Here is a 19,047-nt window from a genome sequence, read left to right on the forward strand (position 1 = left end):
CCATTTATTAAGGTCTGCCATAAAAAGAATTATACCACATGAAAGAGCTGGTTATAATTAGTATGTGTAAAGCAAGTGAAGTAGGTAAATTGAACTAAGTTATGTTTAATAAGGTATCAAACATGCCATTCTTAGCCACAAAGACAACTGCAAATTATAGACGTATACTATATAATCACAGAACTGTGCGATACAATTATAAAAATACAGTACTGTGCAAAAGTTTTAGGCAGGTGTGAAAAAAAAATGTTGTAAACAAAGAATGCTTTCAGAAATATAAATGATTGTTTGTTGTTATCAATTTATAAAATGCAAAGTGAGCGAACAAAAGAAAAATCTAAATCAAATCAATATTTGGTGTTACTACATTTTGCCATCAAACCAGCATCAATTATTATAGGTACACTTGCACAAAGTCATGGATTTTGTAGGATTATAGTCTGGTGTATGCTGTGGTGGGTTGGCACCCTGCCCGGGATTGTGTTCCTGCCTTGTGCCCTGTGTTGGCTGGGATTGGCTCCAGCAGACCCCCGTGACCCTGTGTTCGGATTCAGCGGGTTGGAAAATGGATGGATGGATAGTCAGGTGTATGATCAACCAATTATACCAAACAGGTGCTAATGATCATCAATGTCACACGTAGGTTGAAGCACAGTCATTAACTGAAACAGAAACAGCTGTGTAGGAGGCTTAAAACTGGGTGAGGAACAGCCAAACTCTGCTACCAAGGTGAGGTTGTGGAAGACAGTTTCAAGTCATGGCAAGATTGAGCACAGCAGCAAGACACAAGGTAGTTATACTGCATCAGCAAGGGCTCCCCCAGACAAAGATTTCAAAGCAGACTGGTGTTTCAAGATGTGCTGTTCAAGCTCTTTTGAAGAAGCACAAAGAAACGGGCAACGTTGAGGATCATAGACGCAGTGGTTGGCCAAGGAAACTTGGTGCAGCAGATGAAAGACACATGAAGCTTATTACCCTTCGAAATCGGAAGATGTCCAGCAGTGCCATCAGCTCAGAACTGGCAGAAACCAGTGGGATCCAGATATACCCATCTACTGTCTGGAGAAGTCTGGCCAGAAGTGGTCTTCATGGAAGAGGTGCAGCCAAAAAGCCATACTTCCGACGTGGAAACGAGGCCAAGCGACTCAAGTATGCACGAAAACATAGGAACTGGGGTGCAGAAAAATGGCAGCAGGTGCTCTGGACTGTAGCAGAAAGCAGTTTGTTCGTCGAAGGGCTGGAGAGCGGTACGACAGTGAAGCATGGTGGAGGTTCCTTGAACGCTTGGGGCTGCATTTCTGCAAATGGAGTTGGAGATTTGGTAATGATTAATGGTGTTCTCAATGCTGAGAAATACAGGAAGATACTTATCCATCATGCAGTACCATCAGGGAGGTGTATGATTGGCCCCAAATATTCTGCAGCAGGACAACGACCCCAAACATACAGCCAAAGTCATTAAGAACTATCTTCAGAAAAGCAAGAAGGCCTGGAAGTGATGGTATGGCCCCCACAGAGCTCTGATCTCAACATCATCAAATGTGTCTGGGATTACATGAAGAGACAGAAGGATGTGAGGAAGCCTACATCCACAGAAGATCTGTGGTTAGTTCTCCAAGATGTTTGGAACAACCTACCAGCCAAGTTCCTTCAAAAACTGTGTGCAAGTGTACCTAGAAGAATTGATGCTGTTTTGAAGGCAAAGGGTGGTCACACCAAATACTGATTTGATTTAGATTTCTCTTTTGTTAATTCACTGCATTTTGTTGATTGATGAAAATAAATGATTAACACTTCCATTTTTGAAAGCATTCTTTGTTTACAGCATTTTTTCACACCTGCCTAAAACTTTTGCACAGTACTGTATATCGGTAAATTCATTTATGTATTTTATATTTAAATAGTCCATGTTTTTATTCTGTCATATTCTGCTAAACCCAATTCTACAATTTAAAAAAAACTGCAAAGAAATAATGTATACTTTAGGAGTTTGAACAATGCACAGATATCCTTTTTCATATCATTTCGAATTTTATATTCCCAGCCTATTGATGTATGTTGGGCATCAACGGTCTTCAAGATATACACAAGAGGGACCCAACAGATAATCTCCCTGTTGGGCCAACTGTAAGCCTTAGAGGGACCAAAATCATGATAAAAGTATCTTGTACATTGTGCTCCTCCTCTAATGTTTTATGAATGTTGCCTAAATATCAGTGTTTGTCATAGACATACACGACATATTTCACAGGAATTGTATCTGTGAGCCAGGTTACTGATTGTACAGCAGTTCGATCCATTGATTTTTGGATGATTATAGTCAAATTCTGAATGAAACTAGGACCATGTGTCACAGTGTTGACAATCCCTGAAAATTTCATGCATCTGATATTAACTGTTCAAAAAGAATGACTTAAGGGACATTGTCATTTTTTTTTAGTAACACTTGTTTTTTCAGTAAAATTAGGGCTATGCCCCCTTATTAAAGCCTCGGTATCTCAGAAACTAATGAACATACAAGCCTAAAATTTGTAAAACACAATTGCAGTTTTGGGTAATTCATAAGTTGGCCATGAATAATTAAATGGAAATATTTTGGTGCTTGCCGAAAGATTGCAGAATCTTGCAAACTACGTGTAAGCAAAAAATACAAGTGCATATTATATCTATAATATTGAAAGTTATTTTTAGTATTAAAAACTTATGGGATCTACAGAAGCTGCTTTCTGCCATCACTGCTCCCTTAGTTATTAAGCAGTTCTAGAAATCTCCCAGCTGGTTTGCGCTCCACCTTCTCTCTCTCTCGCCTCTGCTGGAAAACCACATTGAGTTCTAGCCATCCTTCTTTACTCTTTTCTACTATTTCCTTTCTCTCCTTTCTCACCCACCACTCTCATTTTTATTTGTATAGTTAACCCCCGCTGATGCCATACACTTGCCTAGCTGCTAAAAAGCAATTAGCTCTTTAAGACAAGTGCACGTGTGTTGACACCAGTTAGTCAGTTGAGTAAGTATATAAAAAAATCTAAAAAAAAAAACAACAACTATAAACTACAAAAATACTTCTGACGCGCCCCAACACACTCCTTTAGACGTAATAGTAATTGATGTGAACCCTTTACTAATTCAGAAGAGGTCTATCACCGTGTCTGATAAACAGAGTGTATAAGTGTATTCTGCATGCTAAATGCACAGTAAGTAAAAAAAATTGTGGTTTAGTTTGTAATTGAAAATAAATAGGTGTGTTTTGCAGTAAGAAGTGAAACAGGATAAAAGAAGATAAGCCTGCAAGCCTTCCCGCTAGAAAGTTATGATAAACACACAGCTGGAGGTTATTTAAACAGGTATTATGTAGATACTTGTGTTAGACTAGAAACAAATTTAATTATAGACACTTTAAGTGGAAAGTTTATGAATAGCATTGTGAAGAAGGTATTTGAGAGCAATTTTAAGAGCAAGTATGGGTTATTAGAGAAGTTTAGTAGGTATCCAACAACGTCTGTAGTTCCTATAAGCTTATATTTAAATTTAAACTTTTTAAAATGGTATAGCAGTCTCCCAAATAAACTTTAGGCCCTTGGATCATACAGTGCAGGTCCTCTATGATTTTGGACTTTGTGGAGGATTGTTTCAAAGAAGACTACATATGCTGTGTGGAAGGTGGAAGTTAGTTTAGCCTTAACGTTTACTGAACTTGAGAAGGAGCCAAGTAGCCAGTGTTGTAGAGTATTAGGAATTCTTGCCTAGATTCCCTTTAGAGCAGTGATTCTTAATTTCAGCCTTAGGTTCTCAACATATTGTTATATACTGTACATTATCTCATTCTTTTATTAGCAGATCTTTTTCTTTACAGTGATTTGAGGTTTCCATTTATAAAAAAAAAAAAAAAAAAAAAAAACTAGTATGCTTCAGTTGTGCTGTCATTGGTCAAACTGATGTATTGAAAGTACTATGTATCTAATGCAGTACTTTTTTGTATACAGTATTTTTAGTTTGTTTTACCAGGAGCTAATATTATAGTTAATTGCACATAACTAAAACAAAATAAAACTGCCATAGATCAATTCTTGCTTTTCCTTGTAACTGGCCTTAGGTTTTGTTAATGGTCATTGCAAAACACAATTTTAGACTAAATTGTACTCTTTTTGAATTTAAACAGGTAATTCAGTAAGAATAATGGAATTTTTTTATTTTTGTAATTATATGTTTGTGATTTTCATTTGTTTAGTTGTTCACTCAAGCATTACTTTGTATGCTTTTCATTGTATGTTCAAATCTCTGTTTTTTTTGTTTTTTTTTTTGTCTTGCCCTAGCCATACCCAGTTTTTATATTGAATCATGTACTTATTACAAACAGCAATTCCATTTACAGGTAATGCAAATAACTGAACCTATTAGTTTTGGGGTTGTTTTCTGTAGTGGTTGAAATGGAAAGAACAAAATAAGAGCCTGTACTATGGTTTTGAGGTTTTTTTAAACTAATGGTTGTCGGGAGGTCTGCATACTGGCCTTTTCAAGCATTGGTTTTATCCATAAAAATCTACTGTAGTGACATCTTTGTTGGTAGAGAAAACAAGACATTGCAGCCTGAAATGTAAATAAAGAAGCAAAGATCTTTTTTATGAAGGAGTCAGGTTCTAACAGGAGATAAATAAGAATTGTAGGGCTGTGGAGTTTGTACAGAAAATGGAGTTGGTACACAATCTCCATTTCATCAATTTATGGTACGACCGACTTCGTCTCCACCTCGATTTGTATTTTAATCCAATATACAGTACCAGTCAAACATTTGGGGTCACCCAGAAATTTTCATGTTTTTGATAAAAATACTTACCTTTTTTTTAATCAAGATAACATTACATTTTTTCAAAATATAGCTGAGGCATTAACAAGTGGATATAATGACAGTTGCTGCTTGAAATTACTGATTTTTGATGTATTATTCACATATGACTACAATGCCCCATTTTCGGCACCAATTCCTTTACTGGCCAAATGGTAAACTTCCTTAGCTTATCCTTAATTAATCATGTTTATATGATAATTGGTTATTAGAGAAACCTTTCAAACTGCCCTAGCACCGTTGAAACCTGTTATTCTTTTCACTTGTGTTACAAGATACCGGCATTCCTAAAGTTCAGTTCTGGGTTTAAAAATGGTCAAAATGAAACATCTTTCTTAAGAAATGTGTCAGTCTATTCAATATTTGCAGAATGAAAGCTATTACATGTCACAGATTGCCAAGACACTGAAGATTTCTTGTACAAAGGTGTCTATCTCTCTCTGGAGAGAAGAAGGTGATCTAGATTTAACCAGGATAGAAAAAGAAGGTGAAGGCCCAAATGGGCAACTGCATAAGAAGATAAGAACATCAGAGTATATACCGTATATTCTCGCGGATAGGTTCTCCTGTGGATAAGTCAGGACTTGATTTTACAGTATAATTTCTGGTATATTGTAATGTTGGTCGTATAAGTCAATTGCAGAAAACTCACGCTACTGGTACAAGGGATTATGATATGCTAACGCCCACCCGAGAGAGTAACCACGGAACACACTGCCTTTTTTTTTCTATGTGGGTGCGGCAATGCGCTGTATCAGTGTGTGCTCCTAACCCCTCTCTCTCTCTCTCTATTGTGCCTATGTGACTACACGGTAATACCCAAACTATTCTAAAGCAACGTTTGCACTGATTTGTGATTTTTGTATCTCACATCCTCATGCACCTTTATCGCAAGAGCATCCCTTATCTACAATGGAGCATTTGATCAGAAGAAAATATGAAGATGGTGTTAAATTAAAAGTTGTTGAAGTGTCGAAAGAAATTGGTAACTGCGCTGCTGCAACAAAATTTGATGTGTCTGAGACACTGATGCGAGATTGGAGGAGGCAAGAAAATGTAAAAAAAAAAAAAAAAAGTTGCATTTTTGAACAGGCGTACAGGTCGGGGTCTAGATTTTATGATTGATTTTTCGGGTTTCAAGACTAACTTATACGTGAGTATATATGGTAGTTTGAGAAACAGAACGCTTTACATCCTCAGTTGTCATCTTCATTTTTTAAATATGCACCAAATAGTAGTGTTTGTAGCAAGGAAAATATTACTTAGGGATGCTGAGCATAATACACTTTACCTGTTATCTTCTGTACAATTTTCTGTATTCTTTTGCCCATTTTAACTTTTTCTTTTTATTTTGCCAATGCTTTTCAGATAAGATTTTGAAATGTTAAAACTATGCACAGCATGATGTATCCAAGATACAGTGCATCCGGAAAGAATTCACAGCACATCACTTTTTCCACATTTTATGTTACAGCCTTATTCCAAAATGGATTAAATTCATTTTTTCCTCATAATTCTACACACAACACCCCATAATGACAACATGAAAAAAGTTTACTTGAGGTTTTTGCAAATTTATTAAAAATAAAAAAACTGAGAAATCACATGTACATAAGTATTCATAGCCTTTGCTCAATACTTTGTCGATGCACCTTTGGCAGCAATTACAGCCTCAAGTCTTTTTGAATATGATGCCACAAGCTTGGCACACCTATCCTTGGCCAGTTTCGCCCATTCCTCTTTGCAGCACCTCTCAAGCTCTATCAGGTTGGATGGGAAGCATCGGTGCACAGCCATTTTAAGATCTCTCCAGAGATGTTCAATCGGATTCAAGTCTGGGCTGTGGCTGGGCCACTCAAGGACATTCACAGAGTTGTCCTGAAGCCACTCCTTTGATATCTTGGCTGTGTGCTTAGGGTCGTTGTCCTGCTGAATGATGAACCGTCACCCCAGTCTGAGGTCAAGAGCGCTCTGGAGCAGGTTTTCATCCAGGATGTCTCTGTACATTGCTGCAGTCATCTTTCCCTTTATCCTGACTAGTCTCCCAGTTCCTGCTGCTGAGAAACATCCCCATAGCATGATGCTGCCACCACCATGCTTCACTGTAGGGATGGTATTGGCCTGGTGATGAGCGGTGCCTGGTTTCCTCCAAACGTGACACCTGGCATTCACACCAAAGAGTTCAATCTTTGTCTCATCAAACCAGAGAATTTTCTTTCTCATGGTCTGAGAGTCCTTCAGGTGCCTTTTGGCAAATTCCAGGTGGGTTGCCATGTGCCTTTTACTAAGGAGTGGCTTCCGTCTGGCCACTCTACCATACAGGCCTGCTTGGTGGATTGCTGCAGTGGTGGTTGTCCTTCTGGAAGGTTCTCCTCTCTCCACAGAGGACCTCTGAAGCGCTGACAGAGTGACCATCGGGTTCTTGGTCACCTCCCTGACTAAGGCCCTTCTCCCTCGATCGCTGATTTTAGATGGCCGGCCAGCTCTAGGAAGAGTCCTGGTGGTTTCGAACTTCTTCCACTTACGGATGATGGAGGCCACTGTGCTCATTGGGACCTTCAAAGCAGCAGAAATTTTTCTCTAACCTTCCCCAGATTTGTGCCTTGAGACAATTCTGTCTTGGAGGTCTACAGACAATTCTTTTGACTTCATGCTTGGTTTGTGCTCTGACATGAACTGTCAACTGTGGGACCTTATATAGACAGGTGTGTGCCTTTCCAAATCATGTCCAATCAACTGAATTTACCACAGGTGGACTCCAATTAAACTGCAGAAACATCTCAAGGATGATCAGGGGAAACAGGATGCATCTGAGCTCAATTTTTTAGCTTCATGGCAAAGGCTGTGAATACTTATGTACATGTGCTTTCTCAATTTTTTTATTTTTAATAAATTTGCAAAAATCTCAAGTAAACTTTTTTCACGTTGTCATTATGGGGTGGTGTGTGTAGAATTCTGAGGGAAAAAAATGAATTTAATCCATTTTGGAATAAGACTGTAGCATAACAAAATGCGGAAAAAGTGATGCGCTGTGAATACTTTCTGGTTGCACTGTACTTCAGCGGAAATTCAATTGTCTCAACCAATTCCCTTGAAGAATAAGTGTGCCACATTTCAATAAAATTGGTCCACGGGTGTGCTGAGTTGTTTAATGTAGATTGATAGGTATGGCTATTGCAATTGGTGCTTCAGGCATTATATGCGAATGCACCGGAAAAATGAGTTAGAGTTATATGTACGTAATTGTAATAGTCTAACATTATCGAAACTTGGCTATATTTGGTGTATGGTAAAAAGTAGAATATGAATGTGTGAACATTATTCAGAAAAACATGGATAAAATTTAAAAGGTATGTTAATAGTCATTTATGTAGAGAGAAAAATGTTCGTCTACATTAAATGGCTGATAAGCAAAATGGCAAAGTTATCCATTTCAAATAAAATCTTCATCAGAATAAATTGTGTAGAAAGTGAAGTAGCCTGAATACTTTCTGAACCCACTGCATATAGGTAATAGATATTATAGATAACTTTACTGGGCACTACTTAAAATATTTCAAATGTGCAAAACTAAAGATAAACCGACTTAAAGTTTGTTTCACTTTGTGTCATGTTATATATCGAAAAACTAATAATAATAAATCATTACATTTATATAGTACTTTTTCTCACTATTTAAAAGCTGTGGCTCATCTTTTCAGGCACTCGCTGTACATAATAGCGTGGCTGCTCTTGAGCTGTGCAAAAAGGTTGCTTTTATTACCACCTTTTGCATCAATATGCCTTTTATAAAGTTTACACATTACATTAATTTGGTCATTGTTGGTAATTTACAAATTGTCTTCTACGCTAACAGGGTGTATTTCTCTGCTTTCCATTACTCATCGAAACGCAGGTAACGCTTTTGATTTGTGAGCACTTGTGGATACCCAGCAACAAGAGTATGTTGTAAGCTGTTGAGTTTGCGTTGCACATAGGCAGCAAAGTCCGATTATTATTATTAGTTGTAGTAGTGGTATCATCATTATTATAATAATAATGAAAGAGCTAAACTATCTTCCATAATACAGGCGTGTTATTTCTCCAGGTCAGACAGCTGAAACAGCAATATTTTATTAATAGAATTATGAATCATCGGTTATAAGGTATAAGGTGAAACTAATACCGATATACTGGTATAGGCAATACACTTCACAGCCCTAATAGATATATTTAAATAGCTTTTATTTAATGCACAGTTGGCAGTATGCTGCATTCTAAAAGACAGCTGTGCAGACTCTCTAACAAATGAATTAAATAAAAAATAGACTTCTTTATGCAGTTTTTATGGCAAGAATTTCAAAAAGTGTTATGCACATTTTGAGAAATGGTTACGGATTTTCATTATTTATAAAAGTTTGCAGCAGGAGTGGTATAAGAAAAATCTGCAGCTGTGGCCTGTCACCATTTTTTGTGCAGGAAACACTGTATAAAAAAGCTGCTGGTATGCATAACTTAAGATATTAAACGTAGCTTTCCTTCAGCTTTTTTGGGGCTCATACTCAAAATAATTATTTTCTTAGTGCAATTATTTTAAATATTGTGTATTCTGTTTACGTTTATGGCTTATGACTTAAATGTGCAACACCCCCTGGTTACTTTACATCATGATTAGTTTTTTATACCTTATTTAATGGAGAACAAAATATATGTATATTAAGCGCATAATTCTTATACATGACCTTTTGTTCAACCATTTTTCAACTCTGAATTAGTAAAACCTGTGTAATGGTGTACAATAAGACCAGTGTTAACATTCATTTAGTTTCTGAACCCTCTTCAAACCACTGTTTCTATAGGACAGAATTTCTTAATCTTTGTGGCTATAGGGTTTGTTTCAAATATCCATTTATATGTTATTGAATCTGCTTTGTTTACTTTTGTTTTTAACTAGCTATAGGTCTTTATTGAGTATAATTCCTCCACCTAAATGTTTTGTTTATTTTTGCTTTTAATTAGCAGATGTGTATGTGTGTGTCAAATTAATAAGAAGGTTATCAATAAAGTGCTTAATATAATCATTCTAATTTAAAATGCTATGTAGTTTGCTCCTATATGATGTTCCATCACTTTATTTTCCTGCCAAAATGGATATACATTTTCAGTTTTAACTTTCATCATTGTTGACTATATGGACAAGCCTACCTGTGAGACAAAACAAGTTCTCAACTTTCAAGACACAATGAAGCTTGCTTCTTAGTAAAGTGATGATTGTCTGATGGAGTAATTAGAGTGTCAGGTACTGCAAATCTGCCTCATTTACTAACCAAAGTGACAATCGGTCCTTTTCCAATAAAATATCTCAAATGTCCCTTTCGTATTCATTTTTTTAAATTTTTTGATTAAAGCATGGCTTTGCTGTAGTTGTTTAAAAACCGATAAAGTGAAGAAAAGCATGCCTGTGTTTTTTTTTTTTTTTATAGCTATTTTCAAACACTATTTGCTGTGTATGTAATAAAATCATTCTTAAATAAAACATATCTTGCCTTTGAAAAAGGAAATGTGCAATAAGGGAAGTATGGGAGTAAGCTTGGGAAAATCAAGCAAGCACAAAAATGGACAGATTAAGGAATGAATTTTGAATGAGACTTTTTTATGCCAGAATATAAAACACAACATATATACTTTAATTCCTTAGAGGCCCCATATACCTAAAAAGATGAATGCCTTTACACCAACATGTACACTACAATGTCAACCTGCCTGTGTTTTAGCTGGAATGTAGCAGTGTGATCGATACTTCACAAATTAGTTAATCAAAGAAGTGGTGAAGGTGCAGTTTTAGGCAAATACATCATATTCACTTATTCACATTTTTCAAAATAGTTTGGAGGGAAAACTAAATCTTAAATTTGTTTCTTATAACTGGAAAACATTGCATGTTAAAATCTTTAGAGGCAGTACTTTGATGTAAGCTGTTAGATAACTTGCAAACAAGCTTTTGCTCTTAAAACCAAATGCTTTTATAAAAAATTAGAGATGTTTGTTTTTGGTCTAATCTTGAGTTATTCATTCCTCACAGGTGGCGCAGTGGTAGTGCTGCTGCTTTGCAGTAAGGAGACTGTGGAAGATTGTGGGTTCGCTTCCCGGTTCCTCCGTGTGGATAGCGCTTTGAGTAATGAGAAAAGCGCTATATAAATGTAATGAATTATTATTATTATTCCTTTTGCTGAATAAATACACTGTTGGTACTTTGAATTCAAAATGCATTTTTATTACAGTTATAATTAAAAGCAAAATCTAAATGCTGACTTTCATATATTTATTTGTAATTTTTAGAATTAGGGCACGTGATGAACTGACCATAAGGAGAGAAAGGTCAAGAGATACCAGCCCACTTCCAGCACGGAGGCGACCCAGCAGATCACCACCCAGGAGACGCTCACGTTCACCAATAAGACGGAGTCGATCTCCTCGGAGGAGGAGCAGGTCTCCTTTGAGGCGAAGGTAAACTTTTACTTTTTTCCCCCTCTCTTATTACCTCTTAATCTTGTTGTTTGTGATGGAAGTTTTAGGTTCCAAAATAGACATAAAAATTGCATTTTGCTTTAAAGAAAATCTACCTTCTAGCATATGAAAAGGCTCTGAAATGGCATTATATGGAAAGTAATGACGACGAGAGGCTCTGTAGATGTTATCGAATGATATCTGAAGTATAATTCTGTTAGTTTAATTCATTTCCCAGTTGCGTAGGAAACAAAAGAGTTGCCATTTTTTCATGTGTCTAGCTTTTTCCTATTAACTGAATTCATCCGACAGTCAGCAAAGCATATACAATACCTAATCAGATGCCTAAGAAGTATTCATAAAGATTGTGACCACAATCTTCACAGAAGAGCACAAGCTCTATATAATACAAAGATCTCAGAGCTGAGGAACATATGCAAACATATCTCCATGACACTTCAAAGTAACACAGCGTGGAAGAAACTGTCTGCATTTTTCATTACACCAGCAACCGAGCGCTTAATTAGGATTATCATTTTACTGAAGGTCAGGGCTTAAAGTGGGCTGTTATGCACTGGTCTGTGTACCAGCTTTATTTCATTTTACATGAGCAGGACTAAGGAGCCAAAAAAAAGAGTCCTGGCATGTATTTGTTTCCACTTTAGATAATGCTGAAGATTAATGTATGTTGATCGATATTTTCCTATTTCATATGTCAAAATAAATATTTCCATGCATTGCTTGTGTTTTTCTAAGGCAATAAGGTAAATGTATTTGATTTGGTATCATGCCATACTTAAGTCCAAATATATATTAATAATATGGTTACTATATTTTTTAACACTAGAATCCGTGGCCCACCTTAAATTTGTTTGCACCTCTCCATCAGTGTCTTTTGTTTTGTAAATGTATCTATCAGCACAAGCAGCCTGCTATGCCAATAACCCCAACCAACCCGACCGACGCAATTCAAGTCGCAGAGCAGATTCTCAGAGCTAAAGTCTGTTTATCTGAATGTGAGGTGCCTGGGATTGTAGAGGGTAAATAATATATCGTCATTTGGAATACATACATTTCATGTAAATGTAGCATGAAATGCGAGGCAGGAATTGTTGAACACATAACTAAAAAAGAAATGTTTTTCATCCATCCATCCATCCATTTTCCAACCCGCTGAATCCGAACACAGGGTCACGGGGGTCTGCTGGAGCCAATCCCAGCCAACACAGGGCACAAGGCAGGAAACAATCCTGGGCAGGGTGCCAACCCACCGCAGAATGTTTTTCATATTTTAGTAATAATTGACAAAATGTAGACATGAAGTCCAAATATCAAATAAACACTTTCATAAAAAGTGCAAGTACAGTAATCCCTCCTCCATCGCGGGGGTTGCGTTCCAGACCCCCCTGCGAAAGGTGAAAATCCGCGAAGTAGAAACCATATGTTTATATGGTTATTTTTATATTGTCATGCTTGGGTCACAGATTTGCACTGAAACACAGGAGGTTGTAGAGAGACAGGAACGTTATTCAAACACTGCAAACAAACATTTGTCTCTTTTTCAAAAGTTTAAACTGTGCTCCATGACAAGACAGAGATGACAGTTCCATCTCACAATTAAAAGAATGCAAACATATCTTCCTTTTCAAAGGAGTGCGCATCAGAGAGAGATAGAAAAAAGCAAACAGTCAAAAGTCAAATAGGGCTGTTTGGCTTTTAAGTATGCGAAGCACCACCGGACAAAGTAGCTGCGAGGAAGGGAGCAAGCATTTTTCAGCATTTTTTAGAGGAGCGTCCGTATCCTCTAGGCCAGTATGCGAACAGCCCCTCTGCTCACACCCCCTCCGTCAGAGAGAGAGAGAGAGGAAAGCAAACAATCAAAAATCAATACGTGCTGTTTGATCTTTTAAGTATGCGAAGCACCATGCGGGAAGCATATCGCTTGCAAAGCAGCCACATGTAAGCCCAGCAAAGAAGGGAGCACTGTGAAGGTAATCTTTCAGCGTTTTTTGAGGAGCGGCCGTGTCCTCTAGGGGTGCGAACAGCCCCTGTGCTCACAATATATTTGAGGAGTTTTATTTAATACATAATACGCGCTGTGGTTGGGTAGCTTCTCAGCCATCTGCCAATAGCGTCCCTTGTATGAAATCAACTGGACAAACCAACTGAGGAAGCGTGTACCAGAAATTAAAAGACCCATTGTCCGCAGAAATCCGCGAACCAGCAAAAAATCCGCGATATATATTTAAATATGCTTACATATAAAATCCGCGATAGAGTGAAGCCGCGAAAGTCGAAGCGCGATATAGCGAGAGATTACTGTATAACAAAATAAGTGCGCTTTTATTCAAGAATATAACCGTAGAAAAAGAAATCGGGTTAGTGTACGACTCCAGTCGCTTGGGTGGTGCAGCATTAAGAACTGCTAACTTGTAGTCAAGAGGTTCCTGGTTCAGTTCCGGATGCGTCCACTTTGAGTAGTGAGCTGCTTTTATTGTGACTGTTGTAAAATAGAAACATACATTTGATTTGAGTCTGTAACAGCCAGAGTAAATATATGGTACTTGTAAAAGTTAGTGTTTTCTTTTCATTCAGTTTTTTTCTCTCAGTCTCGTTAATGCTCCTTCCGATCTGACACTGCTAGTTTTCTAATAAAGACATGCTATAACAGAGGTGACTCTCAGATGAGGATGAGGGTTCTATATCTGAGAAAGAGAACAGAAGCCTTACCCGCAAGAAACATCCACTCCCACATAAGAACAACTCGGCTGCACCAGGTGTAAAGGCGACACGGGCATGCTGAGAAAATACTTGTGCAATGCCACTCCTTATTTAGGAAAAGATCCCAGTTGTCCCATGGGAGAAAGACTTTCCAAGACTGAGGTCATAAAGCTTATGGAGCTTTGTTACATTACTCGTTACTTACAAAAAGCAAATATGTCGTAGAGTTACATATTATATAACCTGTATTTCAATGCATGCAAACTGTTTTGCATTTTTCTTCTTGTGTAAAACTGAACATTTTGCTGGCTGAACATTTATTTTGGAATCCTTAGTATACAGGTGCTGGTCATAAAATTAGAATATCATGACAAAGTTGATTTATTTCAGTAATTCCATTCAAAAAGTGAAACTTGTATATTGGATTCATTCATTACACACAGACCGATGTATTTCAAATGTTTATTTCTTTTAATGTTGATGATTATAACTGACAACTAATGAAAGTCCCAAATTCTGTATCTCGGAAAATTAGAATATCAATTAAGACCAATGCAAAAAAAGGATTTTTAGAAATGTTGGCCAACTGAAAGGTATGAACATGAAAAGTATGAGCATGTACAGCACTCAATATTTAGTTGGGGCTCCTTTGGCCTGGATTACTGAAGCAATGCGGCGTGGCATGGAGTCGATCAGTCTGTGGCACTGCTCAGGTGTTATGAGAGCCCATGTTTCTCTGATAGTGGCCTTCAGCTTTTCTGAATTGGTGGGTCTGGCATATTGCATCTTCCTCTTCACAATACCCCATATATTTTGTATGGGTTTACGGTCAGGCGAGTTTGCTGCCCAATCAAGAACAGGGATACCATGGTCCTTAAACCAGGTACTGGTAGCTTTGGCACTGTGTGCAGGTGCCAGGTCCTGTTGGAAAATGAAATCTGCCTCTCCATAAAGTTCGTCAGCAGCAGGAAGCATGAAGTGCTCTAAAACTTCCTGGTAGACGGCTGCATTGACCTTGGACCTCAGAAAACACAATGGACCAACACCAGCAGATGACATGGCACCCCAAACCATCACTGACTGTGGAAACTTTACACTGGACGTCACGCAACGTGGATTCTGTGCCTCTCCTCTCTTCCTCCAGACTCTGGGACCTTGATTTCCAAAGGAAATGCAAAATTTACTTTCATCAGAGAACATAACTTTGGACCACTCAGCAGCAGTCCAGTCCTTTTTGTCTTTAGCCCAGGTGAGACGCTTCTGACGCTGTGTCTTGTTCAAGTGTGGCTTAACACAAGGAATGCGACAGCTGAAACCCATGTCTTGCATACGTCTGTGCGTGGTGGTTCTTGAAGCACTGACTCCAGCTGCAGTCCACTCTTTGTGAATCTCCCCCACATTTTTGAATGGGTTTTGTTTCACAATCCTCTCCAGGGTGCGGTTATCCCTATTGCTTGTACACTTTTTCTCTACCATATCTTGTCCTTCCCTTCGCCTCTCTATTAATGTGCTTGGACACAGAGCCCTGTGAACAGCCAGCCTCTTTAGGAATGACCTTTTGTGTCTTGCCCTCCTTGTGCAAGGTGTCAATGGTCGTCTTTTGGACAACTGTCAAGTCAGCAGTTTTCCCCATGATTGTGTAGCCTACAGAACTAGACTGAGAGACCATTTAAAGGCTTTTGCAGGTGTTTTGAGTTAATTAGCTGATTAGAGTGTGGCACCAGGTGTCTTCAATATTGAACCTTTTCACAATATTCTAATTTTCCGAGATACTGAATTTGGGACTTTCATTAGTTGTCAGTTATAATCATCAACATTAAAAGAAATAAACATTTGAAATACATCGGTCTGTGTGTAATGAATGAATCTAATATACAAGTTTCACTTTTTGAATGGAATTACTGAAATAAATCAACTTTGTCATGATATTCTAATTTTATGACCAGCACCTGTATATAGGAACTTTCATGAAACTGATGAGAAACACAGCCCAATCTGATCATTTTCTTGTGTTTTATAATTTTGTTTGGTAATTAATGTGCGGTGTAGTAAATAATATCCATTCCCTTTAAGCTTCAGTGTTATAAGCTGGAAAAAGTAGTAAAATTATCTGCTGAAGTAGAAGTACCATCCAGACAAAAATTTGCATAAGTAGTAGTAAAAGTATCTGATATGGATATTAAAACAACTGAACTGAAAGTTAAAAGATAAGGTTGCTTAAAAAATCAAATAAACTCAAACTCAACTCAAATAAAATTACAATTTATTTACTTTGGACAAAAATTATAAATACCTTAATATCCATTCTGCGCAGTGGAAAGTATTAACATTATATACATAACTACACTACGGGTCAAAAGTTTTAAAACACCTCAGCTTTTCCAGTTTTTCTTCAGGTTTAATCAGTTGAAATGAAATGATTTACTTAAAATGGTGAAAAGGAAAGGAGTAAACTGCCAGACGTTTACATTTAAAGCCCAGGTTAGCAAAAACTGAAAAAAATATATTTTCAGAATATTACAAATGGACCTTCTTCGGGGAACAAGTAATAAGTTACAATCTACAGATGTTATGCAAGCAATTAAAGTAAATTAAGCCTTGCAAGTTGAAGCAAGTGATTTACACAGGTGTCACAACTTCTGTTGATTACTTAAAAACCCTCTGTCTGTCTTGAAACAGAGTTGAAACGGACTGTGTTACTCCACCTTCTGAATTACTACTTGGACAATATTACAGTGTAGAAAGTTATAAATGCTAATGATAGTGGCAAAAAAAACGGCAAATAATAGATGAAATGAGACACCATTATTAGCCTTAAAAGTACAAAAAAAACCCCACAAAGTGTCAGTGATTATGTTGTTCTGTTCTACATAATCCAAAGGCAATTAGAAACTGGAAGAAACTCTGATAGGAAGAGATCTGGCAGACCCAAACTCGGAACCCAATAAGAAGACAAGTTTCTGAGGGTCACCAGTTTGAGTCATAGGCACCTCACAGCACAACAGGTTAATAGTGGTTGAAAAAAGCAAGTCTTAGTTTCTACTCTGAAAAGGAGACTTTGTGTTGCAGGTTGGTAGGGGGCAGTGAGAATGCCATTCCATAAAGGACAAAATAGGGCCTTTAAATAGCGGCTGTGGACTACTGCAGACTAGACTATGAAAGTCTTATGGACTGATGAATCAAAATTTGAAATCTTTGGTTTATCATGTGGGGTGTTTTTACTCCATTGTGCTGGTGAAAGGATAGTTCCACACTGTGAGACACTGTCAAACATGCAAGAAGAAGTGTGATGATCCTGATGTCCTTTTGCTGAAGGCAGGATTGGTCACTTGCATAGAGTGACTGGCATTCTAAATCAAAGGGTTACCACAGTTTGGCAGTTGTATCAAAAAAAAGAATCAAAAGTATGAATACAGTTTTGTACACTTAACACTAGAATTACCAGAGCCTATAAAAAAACTCGTAGATCCGGCCCATCTTAAATCGTTTCTTAAATCCATTCACACCTCTCCGCCAGCATCTTTTGTCCTCTAAATGTGCTGATAAAGACAAGCTGCCAGCAGCCAGCTATTCCATCCCCCCACCGACTTAGAATGTGCTCGAACTTCTCCCAGCTCATGCCTTGATTGATTATCTGGGAGTGAAGTGGAGTTTTACAGTGGAAATAATAGATTGTTATTTGGAACACACGCATTTCATGTGTGTTCCGTTTCTACAGTAATCTGTGTAAACACATTGTTAAAATAGAAACTTTTTCATATTTTAGTAATAAACCAATAAGCCCACGATTCTCGAAAGAATTGCAAATCCAAGAATGGCAATCACTTTCTGTTCCCAAACACATTTGTACTAAAGTGGTTTCTTTGTGTGGGCGCCTTCGTTCATTGTGTTTATCCATACGGGCTCGTTTAATGACATCCTTGCTTGTGGTGTTTCTGAAGCGCGTTGTAGGAGCCTCCGTGTATTGTTTTAATCCATGCGGTCTCGTCTTTGTTGTTCTGTGGCTGTGTCGCTAGGTAGAAGTAGTGTACTGTTAGGAATCATAATCCTGCTCGAACGTAAACATCAACTATGTATTGTTGAGTTAGCTTTCCTGCATTGATTAATGGATTAAACTCGTGTTTTACTGAGAGTCTGTAGGAAAAATATTCTTTCATTGATACACGTGATCTTTTCTGTGCTTGATTTTTTTTTTATATCTGCAAATGCCAGCACTCCATCCTTCCTGGCCAGTTGGAAACAGAATGGGGTATGTCAAAGTATCAAGTTTAGGAAAACAAATGTCCACGCGTTGGAATTTAGGTTGGTTGGTTCCATCAGGACATAAATGCATGTCAATATTGTGGTGAAACTGAGGCTCACTGTCTTTACTTTGAAACACAATTGCCACTTCATTAACGATGGGAACATTGTATCGTCTCGGATCCTGTTCTTTGTCCTTTATTAGCACTAAGGCAATTTTAGTTGGTGCCACACCCTCCGCCTCGGCTTTTGTATTGGCTTCTTTTTCAACCACATGTAGCATTTTTATAGAGTTAGCTAATGGGCTACATTTCTCATTTCCAGCTCTGTGCATTGCTTGTTTTCAGGCAGGTTCATTCGTTGATAAACTGCGTCATCTAGATCTAACACGTAAATAGCAGTATGGGCCATTCCCAGGTGGTGGCTTGATATTAACCCCAGTAGATGCAAAAGCAAATGAACTATTGTAGGATCTAATGCATTCCATAAAGCTTTTACTTTCGGGTACATTGTTAGTCAGAAGCTTCCATAAATATTCAGGATATTCATCCAAAGGAGGCAGCTTAACCTGACCTTTTTGACAACAACGTGTAAACTCGTCAGTTGTACTGGCAGTTTTTTCTTCAAGGAAGTTAAGTGAATGACAATGACTGCAAATGACACTCATTAATCCCAATGAATTTTCATGACCAGTGAACTCATTATAGGATGCGTTCTCAGGTACCTGACGGAATTGTTCAGCGTCTGTCCGTCGT

The 19,047-nt window shown here is 37.7% G+C and overlaps 1 protein-coding gene across 1 annotated transcript in view; it reads left to right on the forward strand.

Moving 5' to 3' along the window:
* prpf4bb (pre-mRNA processing factor 4Bb) overlaps positions 1-19,047 on the forward strand; it is a 153,720-nt gene that overhangs the window by 64,085 nt on the left and 70,588 nt on the right. The window contains 1 exon segment of the mRNA XM_051929037.1: positions 11,162-11,329. Coding sequence (XP_051784997.1) covers positions 11,162-11,329 — 168 coding nt within the window.

The sequence above is a fragment of the Erpetoichthys calabaricus genome, chromosome 6 (assembly GCF_900747795.2).
Source record: "Erpetoichthys calabaricus chromosome 6, fErpCal1.3, whole genome shotgun sequence".
Classification (NCBI taxonomy): Eukaryota; Metazoa; Chordata; class Cladistia; order Polypteriformes; family Polypteridae; genus Erpetoichthys; species Erpetoichthys calabaricus.